Genomic DNA, 16245 nt, shown 5'->3' on the forward strand with positions numbered 1-16245 from the left:
AGGTCGATTTTGCAGAATGCTGACACTTGCATTTCTTTCATGTACTTCATTTCCAAGACACCGTTTTAAAAATTCAGACAACATTTTAAATAACACTTTGTCTTTAATGTGCCTCCCCTACTTTTGCAGGCCACATTACTGAAGTACATTATGGACACTGCTGAAAATAGAAACTTTGGTAACGATTTAAAAAAATTGTTATTTTCAGTTTGGAATTCTGGTAATGTGCCAGTGTAACTGAAGGCAACGGGGCTTCATTCAGTCATGAACAAATCAGCGTAATAAAAACGAACAGCATTTGTGTTCTATTCAACTGACTGTAACTGGGCATTTTCTACAGAGGCTGTGTATTCAAATTCATTGGAATAATCTTTTTATATATATTCATGTTGCACGAAAATACTAACTGTATAGAATAATCAAACTTCTGTGTAGAAAAAGCAGAGTACTGTTCCCCTCCCCACACTGCTACTGTGGCATGTTCATTTACAGCATATGAAATGAGGGGAATATGGCAGTGTTGGCCGTGAAAGAGCAGTAGTATGCAGAGCTTCAGTGGGAGGACGAGATGTACATATCATTGCTTCTTGCAGCAAAAAGCCTACTTTATCTTTTGCAAATGAAGCAAACTCCCCATGCACTTGGAACAGGGCTATCAAGACACACATTTGAAATGAGGGTCACTGTATGACACTGCAAAAACAAATAGAAAAAGACCTTCCCCAAAGCACATACAAAATGAGATAGCCTTATGAAAACAGAAGTAAATATCGAATAAAACCCAGTTTACAGGCATGAAATTGAGCACTGAATTGCTTGAATTCACAGGAGAATTTTTAAAAGAAATTGTTGGCTTTGAATTTCGATTCAGGACATCCTATTCCAAGACTGAGAACATTCTTCCCTTTTAACTTCGCTTGTATCCCAGTTCTTTTACCATACTAAGAGCATGTGCAAAATAAAGGGTGGTGTTTGTAGAAAGAAATAAGTTGATCATGTTTTCTCTAACTAATGGTGGTTCCACTCTTGCTTACATGAGAAGACAGATTGAATTCCTTTCAAACATGTCAGCATAAAAATCTGTTTACTTGGAATGAGTCCAGGAATTTAACTCTTTCTTACAAGCTTTATGTCAGACTTAAAATCTTTCAAATTAGATTTTATAGTATAATACCTATAAAACACAGACTACACTTATGGCACGTAGTCATAAATGTAAAGAAATTTAATTATTTACTGCAAATTGGCAAATGAATGTGTTCTAACCTGAAAGTTTAAGAAGACTTCAGAGGATTAAAGTATACAACTGCTCTGACCGGAGAAACTTCAGTGACAAATACTCTAGAGCCACCCAAATCAGGGGCAGCTGCAATAAAGTCTCCAGGCTCTCTTGGGTCAAGGGCAGCCGGCTGAGCTTGACAGAAGCTGCTAGAGCTTCCTCAGGCCCACATCCCTGCTGCTCCTCTTGCCTCACAGCAGCAGGTGCCCTCAGGTTTTGAGGTTGTTAAAGTACCTACTGTGAAACCTGAAAGCATACTGGAATAGAATGAAGTCATGGGCTACTCTCACATGCAACTCAGAATTTCCATTTGCTCTTTTTAAGCTTTTGGAAAAGTTGAGATTTATTCATGTTGCAGGAGGAGGGAACAGCAATGACTGTTAAATCCACTAAGGTTCAACAGGTTTTGTGGATGTCACTAACCTACTCTAGTGTGAAAAAGAGCTTCCTTCAAAAGGCCTGTAAATAGCTTCAAAATCTCTGCAGGTTTCTATTTTAAATCCACAAGAATACTGGAAATAGTATTACAAGTTAAACAGAGAATATTAAAAATATATTTATGCAAAACTTAAAATCTTCCTGGCTAAAATTTTTCTGTACTAATACGTTATTAATGGATTTGGAGAATATTTTATGCATCAATATTCACTAAATCCTGGAATAAGTAGTTACTCTATTTTTGTCTTTTCAGGTCTGAATGGAGATGATTTCTTGGTGTTAGGCCTCCGTAATGGCAGAGTAGTATACAGCTACAATCTGGGTTCCGGCACAGCAACAATCATTAGTAAACCACTTGATCTGACACTCAGCATTCATTTCATCCATCTTGGCAGATATCTTCAAAAAGGCTGGCTGAAGGTAAGAAATTATTTCTTTTAGAAGGATAGTTTTAAAATGAAAGTGTTCTCTTTTTTTCACATTTTATATGGAAAGTTTAAAAATTACTTTTGTGTTTCTCTGTTAAGTTTGGAGGACTGTCTTTATTAGGAGTTCCTAAATAAGGTAAATTCCTTTCTTTTGACAAATAAAATATTTCATTGAAAGGTGGATGACCAGAAGAATAAAACTGTCACTTCTCCTGGGAGACTGGTTGGACTCAATGTCTTCAGTCAGTTTTATTTAGGAGGCTATCGTGAGTATACTCCAGAACTCCTACCAAAGGGATCCAGCTTTAAGAACGGCTTTCAAGGTAAAGATTATACTGTTTTTAATTCCTTTTAAAACATGCATTAGTTTTTTTCAGTTGCCTATGGAATAAAGATCTAAAATCTCTGTCTTATAAGGAAACAAACTAGGATCTCCTTGGCTGAGATTCCTGTGGCCTTTTCATTATTTCACTATGATAACTAAGAAATATGATGCAAAGAGAGGCTTTGCTAAACATTTTTAATACTTTCTGTTTCTCATAAAAATGGAAGTTTGCCATGATATAATTTCTTCTTACCTGTCCCTGTTCTACAGAATTGCTCCAAAAGGACTTTCTTTCTCTGCAGTGAAGTAGTTTAGATTCTTCTCCCAACTAGTTCTGACCACTGTCACTGGCAGTGCTAGTTTGGTTAATAGTTTTCATGCTGAAACCTTCTTTCTGATAGGACATCATGAAATTTGATTATTTTTTTTTCCTGACATCATGATCTATATCTCTAGACCGGAACTAAATAATTCCTGTTAAGAATATTTCAGCTATTTATGTAACAGATAGTAATTCCTACCTCAAAACTGATACTTGAAGCTCTGTAGAAATCTTAATTCAACTCCTATCAGATCAGCAATGAAGCAAAGGATTGGTTCATAACACTTCTTTATCTGCATTCCGTACTCCCTTAGAAACAATGTGCTCAATATTTGTGAAGTAAACTTCAATTTCTTAAGCACTGGAAAGCCTTTCAAATGACAAGAAAACATATTGCCACAGCAGAGCAAATTTGAGTTCTCAATTATAAAATTGGGGTTATAATCACATTATGAAAGGCAAGCATAGCAATAAAATTCACTGTCATACAGTACTACACTTCATTTCCACTAAGAACACATAGCTGCCGCTTTTCCAGCCATCACCTTACTACTTTCTTTTACAGAGAAACTTCCTCAAAATCAATTTCTTATCCTATAATCAACTTTTCACTCAGAGAGTCAGATGGATTAACATTTCATCTGTCTCTATGTTTTCAAGAAGAATGGATTGAATAGTTACACTTTTCATAGCTTCCTAACAGCTTGCAAATTGGCATATCATAAAACACAACGTCTATGCAAGTATTTTAATAGTGTCAATATTTGTGAAGTACTTCTGGCTTCTTTTATAGATATGTTAAGGTTAGGGGTGACCAACAGGAATCTCTGGTGCTTCACTTTAACTGCAAACCTTTCGCCAGGTTTACAGGTTCCTCATGTTGCAACTGTATTGTGATGGTCAAAGTTATACAAATGCAGGATGAATATTTTTCCAAAAGATAAAAAGTATTTCAAAGTTAATTTACTGTTAGTTACCATAAAATTTATTTATTTTTTCTTTTTATTTAAAAAGAAGTCTCTACCTCAAAATTTTGTCAAACGTGTAGCACATAAACAGTTTTTTCTTCATCCGTATCATTCACAGTATTAAGTCTACTACATTTGTTAATTCTTCCATGCTCCAGTTCCCAGCAGCAGCTTGTCTCTGTTCTCCAGAGCATATGACTTTCAAGGAAGATACACTTCCCTATGACCAATATACTACAACATTTTCTCATGTAGTCAGCATCTCATTTGTTCTTCTAGCTCAGAAATCTCCCCAGTTTTGGCTCTCAGGATCAGAAGCAAACCTTCATAGCCCTTCTCCAGAGTGGGAACTGCAATACCACTAACATAAAAGAAAATTTGAACCATTTTACTTCAGCCAATCTGCAGCTATAGGGAGCCCACAGAAAAACTCTGAAAGTGACAGTAAAGATAAATTTATCTAGCACACATTTGATTAAACCACTCAGACTTTTGCAAAGATGTTGTTGGCTGCTTTTAAAGACGTGATTTATTAAAACTCTTTGGCTTCTAATACCAGAGTGTACCTCTCCTTTTGTAAGAAATCACTATTGGATTAAGAAACATTGAGGTCAGCCTTGCTGCTGCAGACCTCAATGTCGGCGTGCAATCATTTAGGGTTTTCACTCTGTACAGCTACTGTTTCAGACCGTTGTCCCCCTTACTTGCATGCCTTTAGCAATTCTTGTTCAAGTAATTTCCATGTGGGGTGAGGAAACTTAAAATAATTGTCTTTTATAAACTGTAATTGAATAAGTGAAAGATTTGGAATTTTAAGTTTAAGAAACCTGAGGATCAGCACGTACAGATTCTTTTGACAGGCTGAAGAATGACTGATGGTACCTGGAGCAATTTAGAAAACTCCTTCAGCCCCTGTGAGAAGCTGAATAAACTGGTAAAGGTAGAGCTCAGATGAAGCAGCCAAGTTCGTGTGGCATTTGAGGTGTTCTGAACTTTGAGCTTCACCTGAATTCATACCTCCTTGTGGGCTTACAGGACCCTTTTGTAAATGGGAACCTGGTAGGATAGCTTGCCGAAGTGTCCAGCTTTTCTTCACTGTCCTATAACAGTGTAATTAAGGGACCTTTGAGAGTTTTCTGAGATGTGTAGCAGAGCGTACTGCAGCTGCTCTAAACAGTCACTATGAGTTTTAGGTAGCTGCAAGTCCTGTGGCCAAAGAGACTCAGCCTGCTCATTATGGACAATCTGAAATGGAGTATAAAACCAACTGCCTCATGTTCAGGTCTGCGCAACGCAACACTATGACTCACCTACACAAAACAATACAGAGCATTATTTGGAAAAAGCCAGAAGTTATAGCTGAACTTCCAGATCTCACATCTCTGAGACAGGCAGAGAGTAATTGGGTGTCAGGGTGAAAAAAAGAGGGAAAGTTCTGGTGTTTTGTGCTCTGTGCTACCATGACGGCAGGATGCAGGCTTTAGCCATAGAAGCAACTGATGGAGAGCCAGGGCTTGCATCTGGAAATAAGCGAAGAGCAGAGAGGAAGGAGCAGCTGATTGTTCATGTAGTCCTGTTCATAAACAGGATGAAGTATGACTGTAGAAGCAATCTGTTGTGTGACAGCAAATAGCATTAAATGGAAGAGTAAAAAGGCAAAAGAAGCTCTTCCCATAAATGGGAACTGCTGAGGAGCTCTCACTCTGAAAGACCCACCTCTTCCAATAAATGATTTTGCAAAGAAGTAAATAAAATTTCAGCTACTGCTGTAACTTTCAAATATAAAGCAAACCCAGAATTCCTTTGAGTTCCAAATAGATACAAATATAGCTTTGTGGTCATAGTTTATGTTCATAATAAACTAGAATATATTGCAAGCCTGCCAGGGCAAAACTACTTTTCTTTATATTCCTGCATCACACATGTAACAGAAGGAAAGTCACTTCTGAAGTGGTTTTTAATCAGTGTTGTCTCTTGCATCACAGTTTGGTATGATTCATAGAGGCCCTCTGGATGCTCAGGTCACAGCTCAGAGCAGCACTGGGTAGTCATTGTGGGGGACATCTTCTCTTTTAGACAAACACCCCACTATTCACAAGCAGTCAGTCAAAAACAACAGGGAAAAAGAAAAGTACACAGACAGGCAGAATTTTAGAAATGTGTAAATTCAGTACTGCATTCAGGTAGACCACACTTTATCTATGTATCTGTTTCTGCCAGTTCTCCTGCTGCATTCTTAGTATATCTTCTTGAAAATGCCTGCTTTGTGTATTTTTTAGTCTAATTAGTACGAGGTGCTTACAAGCAGGTAAGTGAGACTAGTGAGAAATTTTTGAAAAAATTCTTAGTATCATAAGGATACATAAGAAAAAAAAAAAGATGAGTAATGAAGTCATATTTTTTATTATAATCTCTGAAGTTTCCTTAATCCATTGTAGGTGGCTCTTTGGCGGTTTGTGAGCTCTGCTTGACTGGGGGAAAAGTTATAAATTAAATTGAGAGTGAAATAAAAGTCATTGACAGAAAGCTCTAAGTGTGGTCTAAGGAGTCACTAGACAAGAGATCACAAACAAAAAGGTAGTATACCCTCTGGGAGTGCACTGTCTTGCTGTGTCTGATTTCAGTTTACTTGCACCAAACTGATCTTCAGGATCAAACCGTTTAACTCACAAATTCAGAAACTTCTTTTGAATTCCTCTTGCAAACTTGGCTGTGTCAGAAAATCTCTCCACTATTCAGAATAGTTGGCAGTCTCTCATTAAAAGAGGCCCAGAACTGGCAGATCAAAGGGAATTCAGGTCAGAAAGAAGGGACATTCATCAGCTGATCCCTTTGCAGAAGGTTGTATAGTGCTTGCTATGACAGGCTCAAATTGCTGCTCTGAGTCCTTGATCTGCATCCCAACAACTAAGAATTCGAAGAAATATGCAAATTAAATGAAAAATTCAGTTGAACTCATAAAGCTGGGTGAAAGTACTCTCATACCTACTACACACTTTGTTTACAAGTGCTCAAGAACTGTTTCTAACCTAGATGTTCTGCTGGTACAGTTAAACTAGTCATCAACACAAATGCCAGTTTATTTTCCATGATGACCTTACCGGTTCTTGCGTACTCACTGTGCTTTCCATTGTTTACACAGAGCTCTGGGCTGCTTTTTCTTAGCACTCAAGCAAGACTGAGGAGAACAGAACATGCTTTATCTGCTACTGATAAACAGATGAAACATTGGTTAGGATTTACCAAGCATACACTGGTCTAAAACCAACAGTGTTAAAAGCAAAGAAGCAGCAAAATGAAGATTGTAAATGGGAATCAAACTAGGTTATTTTTAAATTGCTTAATATGAGATTTTAAATTACTAGTTTGTGTGTCAATATATACAGATCTGTAAAATCTGTGTAATATGGAAAAAGCCTGTCGAAGAAAGCCACTTTTACTAACTTTGTCCTACCTGTAGTTAAAATAGTTATCTTGCTACAAAAATTAATTATATTTTGTTCAAAACAAATTATGTGATTATAAAAACCCTCATAATTAGACTTCTGTTGTGTCATTCAGGTGAAAGTCTTTTTCTTATGTGATTTCAGTGAAGCATAAAAAAACTCATATTAAGTGATTTTTTTTAAACCAGTGTGATGATTACTTGCAATCTCCATATCATATCCTTTCCCTGCTTTTAATATTAAGCAGAGAGCCTCTGGCATGCACTGCTGGATACCTGCTATTCTCATGATTTCAAGCACTGTGGGAATTCACCGTATCTCAGCTAAATTGTATAAATCAGGTTTAGAAAGGTATGAGCATTTCTAAAAATATTACTAGTTTAACTAAAGTGGTTTAAAAACTGATTTTTTGTTTAAAGTTGTATATAGTTATGTATAGGCCTGGATGACATTTCAAACGTGCTTAAGGCTACCTTGAAAAGTGACTCCAAATCACTTGGATATTCAGGTATATTTTGAAAAGCTACTTAGAGTTTGATCCAAAAAGATATAATATATGGCATAATTACAGGACGTAAATAAGCATGTGGATCTGGAAAGGAGATTCAGAAATACTGGTGGATTAAGTTAGACCCAGAAGGCTAACCGTCCTGTGCAGCCACTAGGAAAGTCAAAGACTCTCTGCAGGGGCAATCCCCAGAAAGCCCACAGGCTAAGCAGGAGCTGCCTGCAGGTAGCAAGTAGCGAACATCCCTGCTTCACTCTGAAGCTCTGGCTCCTCTTTTCACTTGGGATACCAATCTACTAACAAGTGACAAGAACGTCAGGGCATAGATCCAGGCACTGGCACTCAAATCACCTCTACAAATAAATTCTTACAACGGTCTGCCACAACTGTTGTTTTTCCAAACAATTCTTTGGCATATTTAGGAACCCGACATAATCTAAGGACCGTATCCCATCAGTAATCCATATGCAGCTATACTGTTCCGGAAAGTAATAAAAAGTTGGTAATATAATTGTGACTACACCAGGTCACTTGCCCACAGGAGCAAGTAACAGGCCCTGGGAGTGTTTACCTTACTAGTATGCACCAGACACTTGTTTTCTGAGATTAAGCACCTAAAGAAGCAACATACTCTTACTTTAACATGTGGTCATGTGCAACACGATCTGTATGTACCAGGGACTGAAATGTTCACTTTAAGCAGGGGAGAATCTGGGTCTTTCTCTGAAGGGTCCTTTTCACCCTAAGGAAATTCAAGTCTACATTCCCTGCCTGCATTATATTAGTCAGCATTCCCTAGATTCTTGTGTATTTTACATTAAACTGACTTCTTGGTGTCTGTTCTCCTTTTTTTCTGGGTGGGTTTTTTTTTTTTTGACTGCTTTTATCTGATATAGATGCATTCATGTAAAAGCATGCATGTGTAAACACAAAATTGCACTTAGTCACTGACTTTCTATTCTGTCTGTTCCTTGAGAAACTACTTTTGTTGTTTCACCTACCATTAAATGAAGGAAATTACAATCATCCACTCTGCCTGAAGAGGAAGCAGCCAGCATACCTTTAGCTCGTATAAATGGTATGGTTGCCCATCCACTGAAGACATTCTGGTGGAACTCATTCAGTGGGGGCTGACGCTCTCCTGTTGTTTGCTTTGTTTTGACTTTCTGTATCTGTGTTAAACTTCATTTCTTTTTTCTTTTTACTTTTGAGGTTGCATTTTTGATGTTCAAGTTCACACCAGCATGAATCAAGAGTTTAAATCACCAGGGACTCCAGAAGGTCACCCCAATTCTGGTCGCAGTGTTGGACAATGTAAAGATTCCCCATGCAGTTTAATAAAATGCAGAAATGGTGGGAAGTGCATAGAAAGTGGCTCTACTGTTTAGTAAGTATATATTTTTTTTTTGTAGGCTACAGCATAGACTGATCTCTAGACTAATAACTATGGTAATTTAATGGCTTGATAACAGAAGTCTCGAGGAGCCTACCATATTAAAAAGAAATAAAGAAAACTGCTGAAGGGTTCATTCAGCTACACAGAGAATTTTAATCTTACATTAATAATATCAAAACTAAAATATTAAAATTATGTTACGACACTTCCTGGGTATCTTTTTAAAGAAATTCTGTGGGCTGGTTCTGCTCCACTGAAGTCTCTGGCATCCAGACCTACTACAACATGAATGGGGAAAACTAGATATGTAAGAAAGACATTTTTTAAAAACTAAGTGAGCAGCCTAGCTAACAGAGAACAACTAGTGAAGAAGAGAGCTTGACTGTCTTAATGTCTGAACATGACCGATGGGGCAAAACTAGGTGACTTCTGTTTCCTGGAAATTAGTATTTTCATCTAAGAACCTCCTTCTGGAGTAAACCACTGACTGTCCAACAGTCAGTTCTGAGCCAGTTTAAATCCTTATGAGCTCCCTTACCTAGCACCTGTGCATCCTTCTCTCCTGCTCAGTCTCTCCCTAATACACACCGTTCTCTGTGCCTCCGGTTGTGGTTTCTTTGGATACTTTGCTGACTCTCCAATGCACCATTCCTGGTCACTCTTCATACCATCCGCAAGCGTTCATTCACCATTGCCTTTCCAGATCTGCTGGTTGGCGTGCTCATGTAAGACCTTCTTAATCCATTTCAAACAAAACAAGGTGTGTTAGTAAGGATCTCATCCTAAAATTAAACTAGGTCGGTTCATCGTATAAGCTGTTCACCTGGCTGATCTATGGGATGACAAGTGGTGGTGAGGACAGCTGGCCCAGAAGACGAGTCTGTGGTTTTTCCTGCCTTGTCACTAAGTGTAGATGGATCTTAGTGTCCAGACTGTAAGGCATACAAGAAGGAAGAACATTTGCAGATCCAAATTGCTATTCTGTGTCAACACTTTCAATGTAATAAATCTTGTTTTCAAACACTCTGTAACTGAGCTGTAAAACTTTCACTGAGGAGCATTTTTTATTTTCAGAGTATCTGCCAAGATTAATTATACTTGCTTCCCCTCATATGCTTCTGCATGTGTTCATTTATTTACACATATTTGCAAGATTTTTTTTAGACCAGAAAATTGCTGATTTAAAACATCTGAAGACACTGACTGAAAACACTGCAGACAGCAAGACAGAGAAGAAGAAAAATACAGGCTTTGCACTGTGCAGTGTCTGTGTATGACTCTTCTTCAAAACAACAAAGACTTGTCCTTCTGTGTGCTACAAAGAAAAGAGTTTGCACACTTCTCAAGCTAAAAACAATGTACTAACTGAGTGTTGGAGAGAGAATTATCTAGTAATTGGTTTTGCTGCCCCTGAGACAAATCTTCATCTGTAGGAAAAACTGTACAAAACTAGTGCTACTAAAGCTACTAAAGCTGTACCAAAATTTGGAAAATTCATCCGTGAGATGCACCATGCAGTTCCATCCCCATTCCCCTTATGAGAATATTTATATTCTCTTAAATACAGTAGCGAAGGAAATGCATTGAAAGACATAATTTGGGATTGCTTTCCAATTTTGTTCCGAATGTTTGATCTTTCTGAGGAATAAGAAAGAAGAATGGCATTCTTTTCACTTTTGAGCATATTAGAGGGCATACAAAACCAAAACTGCAAGAAAAAATAATAGAAATGTGGGTTGAAGCATGCCACTCCCATCTGCCCACCTACAACACCTTAAATCCTTGTTTCAGCAATTTACCCAGCCATGCTATGTCATCTTCATGTCTACAAGGTACACAGAGCCACCATCAGCAAGATCTAGAGAATGTTTGGAAAGCAGGTGGCAGGCTAGAGTGGCAGCTGGTGACATAGCTACATTGGAAGCTTGATATTATAGGCAAAGTTCTTTTGCATCATTATAGTTTCATAACTATATTGCATTCTGTACATAATCTGTATTCCAGATTTGTTTAGGGATTGTTCTAAATTGGGGGGGGCGGGGGAGGAATTTAATTTGGTTTTTCTGGGGTTTTTTTGTTTGTTTTTAATTTGTACTGCCCTACTACTGAATTATATTCCTCTCCTCATATTTCAGGACAGCTAGGTCTTCACAGACTAAGTATATATGCATGCATCTACCAATAATGGCCACTTTTTCCTCTCACAAAAAAGTGAAAAGTTGCCAAAGAGGTGTGGATGTAGCATGCAGATCATTTTTATCAACTTGTAGTAGCTGTCAATACAATCTCTCGTTTTCTCAGAGGGAACTTCTTTTTGTTTTCAAATCATCTGTGTTCCTTTGAAGAGCAGAGTCCTTGAGGGAACTGGATTTGTGTTCAAATATTTTTTTCTCCTGAAATGAGATCTCTCCGGAGGCTTTTCTTGCAGTTTTGAACTATTTTTATGTCTTGCTTTCACCACCCTGCCAGAAAGTGTGTGATGCTGTTAAGCTGTAGAGTCAGTTGCTATAGGGATAATGCTTAGATTTAAATAGAAGCAGAAACACACAGCATTAAATTTTACTTTCTGGCCAGCAACAGAGCACAACTACTATGTTTTAACAAAATAAATGGAAATATTTGAATAATAAAATGAAGAGTTTTATGTTCAAGGGACAATTATGTCCTCCATTGTTTTGCTGATGGCAGAGAATCACACAAGATAGAAAATTACATATAACAAGATTGCCTATGATGAGTTATGTTTATTGCTTGTTGCTGAAGTAAGTGGAAAAAGTATGTCTTGTGTGCACTTTGAACAGAACATCAGACATAATGGGCAGCATTCAGTTTGCTAAATGTAAGGATGTAGCGTTACTTTAGGTACCCCTGGGTAGACCATTTGGCCTTCAGCTGCTGTTTCAGAAGAGCTTAGGATTTGCAAAAGTCTTATGTCATATCTCCAAGTCTCATGTGTACTCTACAGCTTTCAAATATCACTAGCCACGTGCTCTTAGGAAATTAAATCATAGAGCTCCCTGTATGGTAGAGGGATGCCCCACAGAATGAGCTGCTACAGTTTCATTGTTAGGTTAGATTCAACTAGAACCAATATTCAGTGTAAGGACAGAATCAATCTTTAATGCAAGGACACACTTTTATGGTTTGTAAGGGAAAAGGTGTTTCTCTATGTAATTGTTGTAGTTTGGATTAATAAAAGTTTCTACTTTTGGGGGTGGATTTGCCTTCTAAAAATTGTCATCCAATTTGGCTTATTTAACAGTACAATTTTGCAGCATTGCATTGTTCTCTTTGTTTAAATATAATTAATTTCCCCCCAATCTTAATCTTTCAGACTCCATTTTTACCTTTTAGCCTGAAGAGAGAACGGTTTTTATTAATGTTTTAGTTTTCCATTGCCTGAATTTAAAGCCACTTTTATTTAGAGATTTCCTCCAATTCTCAGCATGTTTTGGTTCCTATACAATACAAATTTAAGAACTATATCCGGTAAATTGGATAGCCTGATGTGGCCAATACAAGCCAATACGAATTTGAGAAGTCCTGCAATATCCAAGACACCCACATGATGTCAACAAATATGACAATTCCTTCTGAATAGTAGTTGGAGGTCAGGTCAGATACCCTAGGGAGTTTCAGATAGCACTAAATATCTGGCTGGTTTCAGCTGGCCCAACTAATTAGATAAATTAATTGAGCCTCTGATGTCCGTTGAGTATATGCCCATCTTACATGTAGACACCTAAATTCAGGTGTCTGAATTAGCAGAGCTCAATATCTCCTTTACTGCTATAAGATTATTTGTGTCTCCATGTGAGCTAAATGTGTAAGAACCTATCACAGTCAACGGATGTCCAGGCCTTTCCAATGGTCTAAACAGCGACATCCTAATGGCACAGATCCTGGGATACCTTTTCTGGTCTTCATAGGATGTCCAGAAGAGCACAAGTCTTCTGCAGTTCTTCTGTCTTATGTGCTAGTTTCACACAGAACTCTCAGATACACCAGGGCACGTTAGATGGCACGAAATGCCTGTGTTGAGGGAACTGAATGCAGCACCCCATCATTATAATCATGTGTGAATTGGTTTGTGGGATGGATAGTTTCAGCTGGATTGACACTGATTAGCATACGAGCTCAGGCACCTACCCATGTATCCCGTGCCTAAGCATTCAGTGGTCTCTGTCAGAATCCTGTCTCCCTGGTCTCAGGCTGCCTCCCATACCTCTAGGAAGGCAACTGCAGGCCATCTGGGCACCTAATGTGACACAAAATTAGGTGTCTTGATCTCAGAACGAATTTCACCTCTTCTGTCTATAGAAATTCAAGAAGCATCTGAATGATGCTCTTAGTCATTTGATTTAGTTTTAGACAGTTCTGTGAGGAGCAGGGAGTTGGACTCGACGATCCTTATGGGCCCCTTCCAACTCCAGATGTTCTATGATACTAAATGGATCTTTAAATCCCTGGGAGTCAAGGCATTAGCGATGTTGCAAGCCATTGGATTCTCCTGGTCTGGAAAAACAACAAGCAACCACAACCAAGAAAATATAGAGAGAACTAGACCAGCATGGTAGGCCACATGATGGAAAGCATTTAAAATGCTTAGGAGAGTTGAGTAGAAGAGGTTGCATTCATTCATAGACCTTTGCCACTGTAAGCCACAGCAAAGATGTTCAGCACCATGCAAATAATTGTCAACTCATTTAAATATCTAACTTTCATTAGGTCCTAAAAGGCAAGAACGAAAAGAAACTTCAAAAGACATATGCAGACACAAGCAAGGGAAAGGAGAAGACCCCTTGTGTAGGCTGCCCAAAAGCAGTAGCTCCGGCTCCAAACACCATATCTCACAGCCCAAGAAATGGACATTTCTCTTTACCACTCAGGGAGTTAAATTACTCCCCCTTCTCATGAGTGTTCATGCATCAAAGCATAACATTTATAGCTGAGATAGAAAGCATTCTGATGCTGACTTTGATGAACTGAGGTGGTTTTGCAAGGTCCTGTCCTCTTTTCCCCTTCATTTCAAATAACTGTCTATGACTCTGAAGGGCTTATGGGCTGTGCTTTGTTTACATGTTGTTGTCTGATCAGGAGGTTTGGTGAAACAGCAGAGTTTCACAAACTCCTCATTATGTTTTTCCCAGAAACAGTGGGCGGATTAACAGAGAAAGTGTAACTTGGTGAGTCTGAAGAAAAATTCAAGATTTTTTCACACATACGAAAAGACATGGGCTAAGAATCAATCAAAATGTATGAGGTTTCTTTCTTAGCCTTGGGAGAGAAAACTTCCAGGGAAAAATCAGTCAGTGCTCTTTTTCAGAGGAACAATTTTTTTATCATAAAGTGTCACTAAATTCTAAAATACAAACAGGTCTAACATATTTCAACTATTTTGAAACTTTTTAGTAACTCTTTAGTAAGGAGGGCATTTTTAACACCAGTGCCACGTGGTGTCTATTTAACAATTTCTATAGAATTCATACTAATTTTAAATTTACTGGTTAGTGTGAATTTTTTTGTTATGTTCTCCTGGCCTATATGAAAGAAAGGCATAAAGAGCAGTGGACACTAACAAGTCCAATGACTTGTTAGTTCCAGTTTAGAAAATTTGCTTATGGCATAGATCTACAGTTACGGATACATAGCACTCAAATTGCCACCTCTTTCATGGTCAAATCCACTGTCCTCTTTTCCATCAAGTGCTTCACCAAACCTACCTCTGATGTGCCAATTAGAAGTCTGTAGCAAATGAATAATGGATAAATGAAAGGCAGTTGCTGACAGACTCCTGTTACTGGCTAAAACTTGGAGCTGTTTACAGTTCCCTTAGACTGACATCTGATTTTATTTTTATAGCTGCTCTTCACTGATTTCCTTTCCCTTTTAATGTCCACTTTGACTCTGCCTAGTTTATAAAGTAAAGGCGTTTTTGAGTTATTTGTAGAGCAAAACATAAAAAAGTCACAACCTTTTTTTATTATGGATGCTAATATTGTAATGCTAAGATTCAAAATTAAATCTTTCCTGCTAAGTACATTTTTATTCTACAATAAAATAAAAGTATCAAAAAGTTGAATGAGAAACTTTGTTACTACACTTTTTTGCTAATGATTTTTGATCAGATGACTAAATATAGGTATCCAAACTTTTAAATCTTGATTACACTGCTACTGATATGTTGATTTCTTTCAGTAATAATGTTACATTCTTTCCTTTCAATTACTTACCCACCATAGCTGTGACTGCCTCACTGGATGGAAAGGTGCATTTTGCACGGAAATAATGTCAGTATGTGAACCTGAGCACGATCCTCCACATCTGTGTAAGCAAGGCAGCACCTGTGTGCCACTGCCTAACGGCTACACATGCCACTGTCCTCTTGGAACAACTGGTACCTATTGTGAACAAGGTATGTCAAATGGATAGTACACTGTACATACAGTTATGCAATAATGCCTAGGTAGAAAAACATAGTATTTTGCATTATATCAGTTAAATGTGACATAGAGACACAAAGTACAAAACAGATTTTATTTAAGAACCTGGTGCTCCTTTCTGGTAGAAGAAGCAAGTAATCTAAAGCTATAAATTGTTAGATATAGTTTTCTCACGCTGCTTACTCTTAACACCATTTGTTCCTTCAGCTTTTCAAATCATTCAATCAAATTCAGGGGCAGCACAGCATTGTTGGATACCGAGGGGCCAGGAAGCATTGCAGAGCAGCATTATAGTGCTTAGTTCAATTCCCAAGCTCACCATAATGAAGTATGTTGAGACATACACTTAAGAGCTCAGTAGTACACTTCAGAAGCAGGCAACATCTGGGACCTTATCCAATTTCTACTGACACTAACAGAGAGGTTTCTGTTGACTTCACTGGCGATTGGGTAGGGATGCAATGAGAATGATGATAAAAGATGCAAACATCACTGTAATAATCTTCAAGTGTCTATTCTCCCTGGCTTTCTTCCCATATGTCATCCTCAAAATATATCCTCAGTTTGCCGGGTTTGCATTTCTTACCCTCATGTATAGGAATCCTTTATGTGTCTGTTTCTTTCTCTGAGACATTTCACAAATGAATATTCAACTATGTGGATACACAGGTGCTACAAGCTCAGGGACTCTT

General features: G+C 37.9%; 1 protein-coding gene across 1 annotated transcript in view; it reads left to right on the plus strand.

Moving 5' to 3' along the window:
- Positions 1–16245, plus strand: part of EYS (eyes shut homolog) — a 966530-nt gene that overhangs the window by 926258 nt on the left and 24027 nt on the right. Inside the window, exons 44-47 of the mRNA XM_075414597.1 lie at positions 1971–2137; positions 2324–2468; positions 8927–9101; positions 15353–15525. Of these exons, the coding sequence (XP_075270712.1) occupies positions 1971–2137; positions 2324–2468; positions 8927–9101; positions 15353–15525 (660 nt within the window). The remainder of the gene's footprint in view (positions 1–1970; positions 2138–2323; positions 2469–8926; positions 9102–15352; positions 15526–16245) is intronic.

This window comes from Opisthocomus hoazin, chromosome 2 (assembly GCF_030867145.1).
Source record: "Opisthocomus hoazin isolate bOpiHoa1 chromosome 2, bOpiHoa1.hap1, whole genome shotgun sequence".
Taxonomy (NCBI): Eukaryota; Metazoa; Chordata; class Aves; order Opisthocomiformes; family Opisthocomidae; genus Opisthocomus; species Opisthocomus hoazin.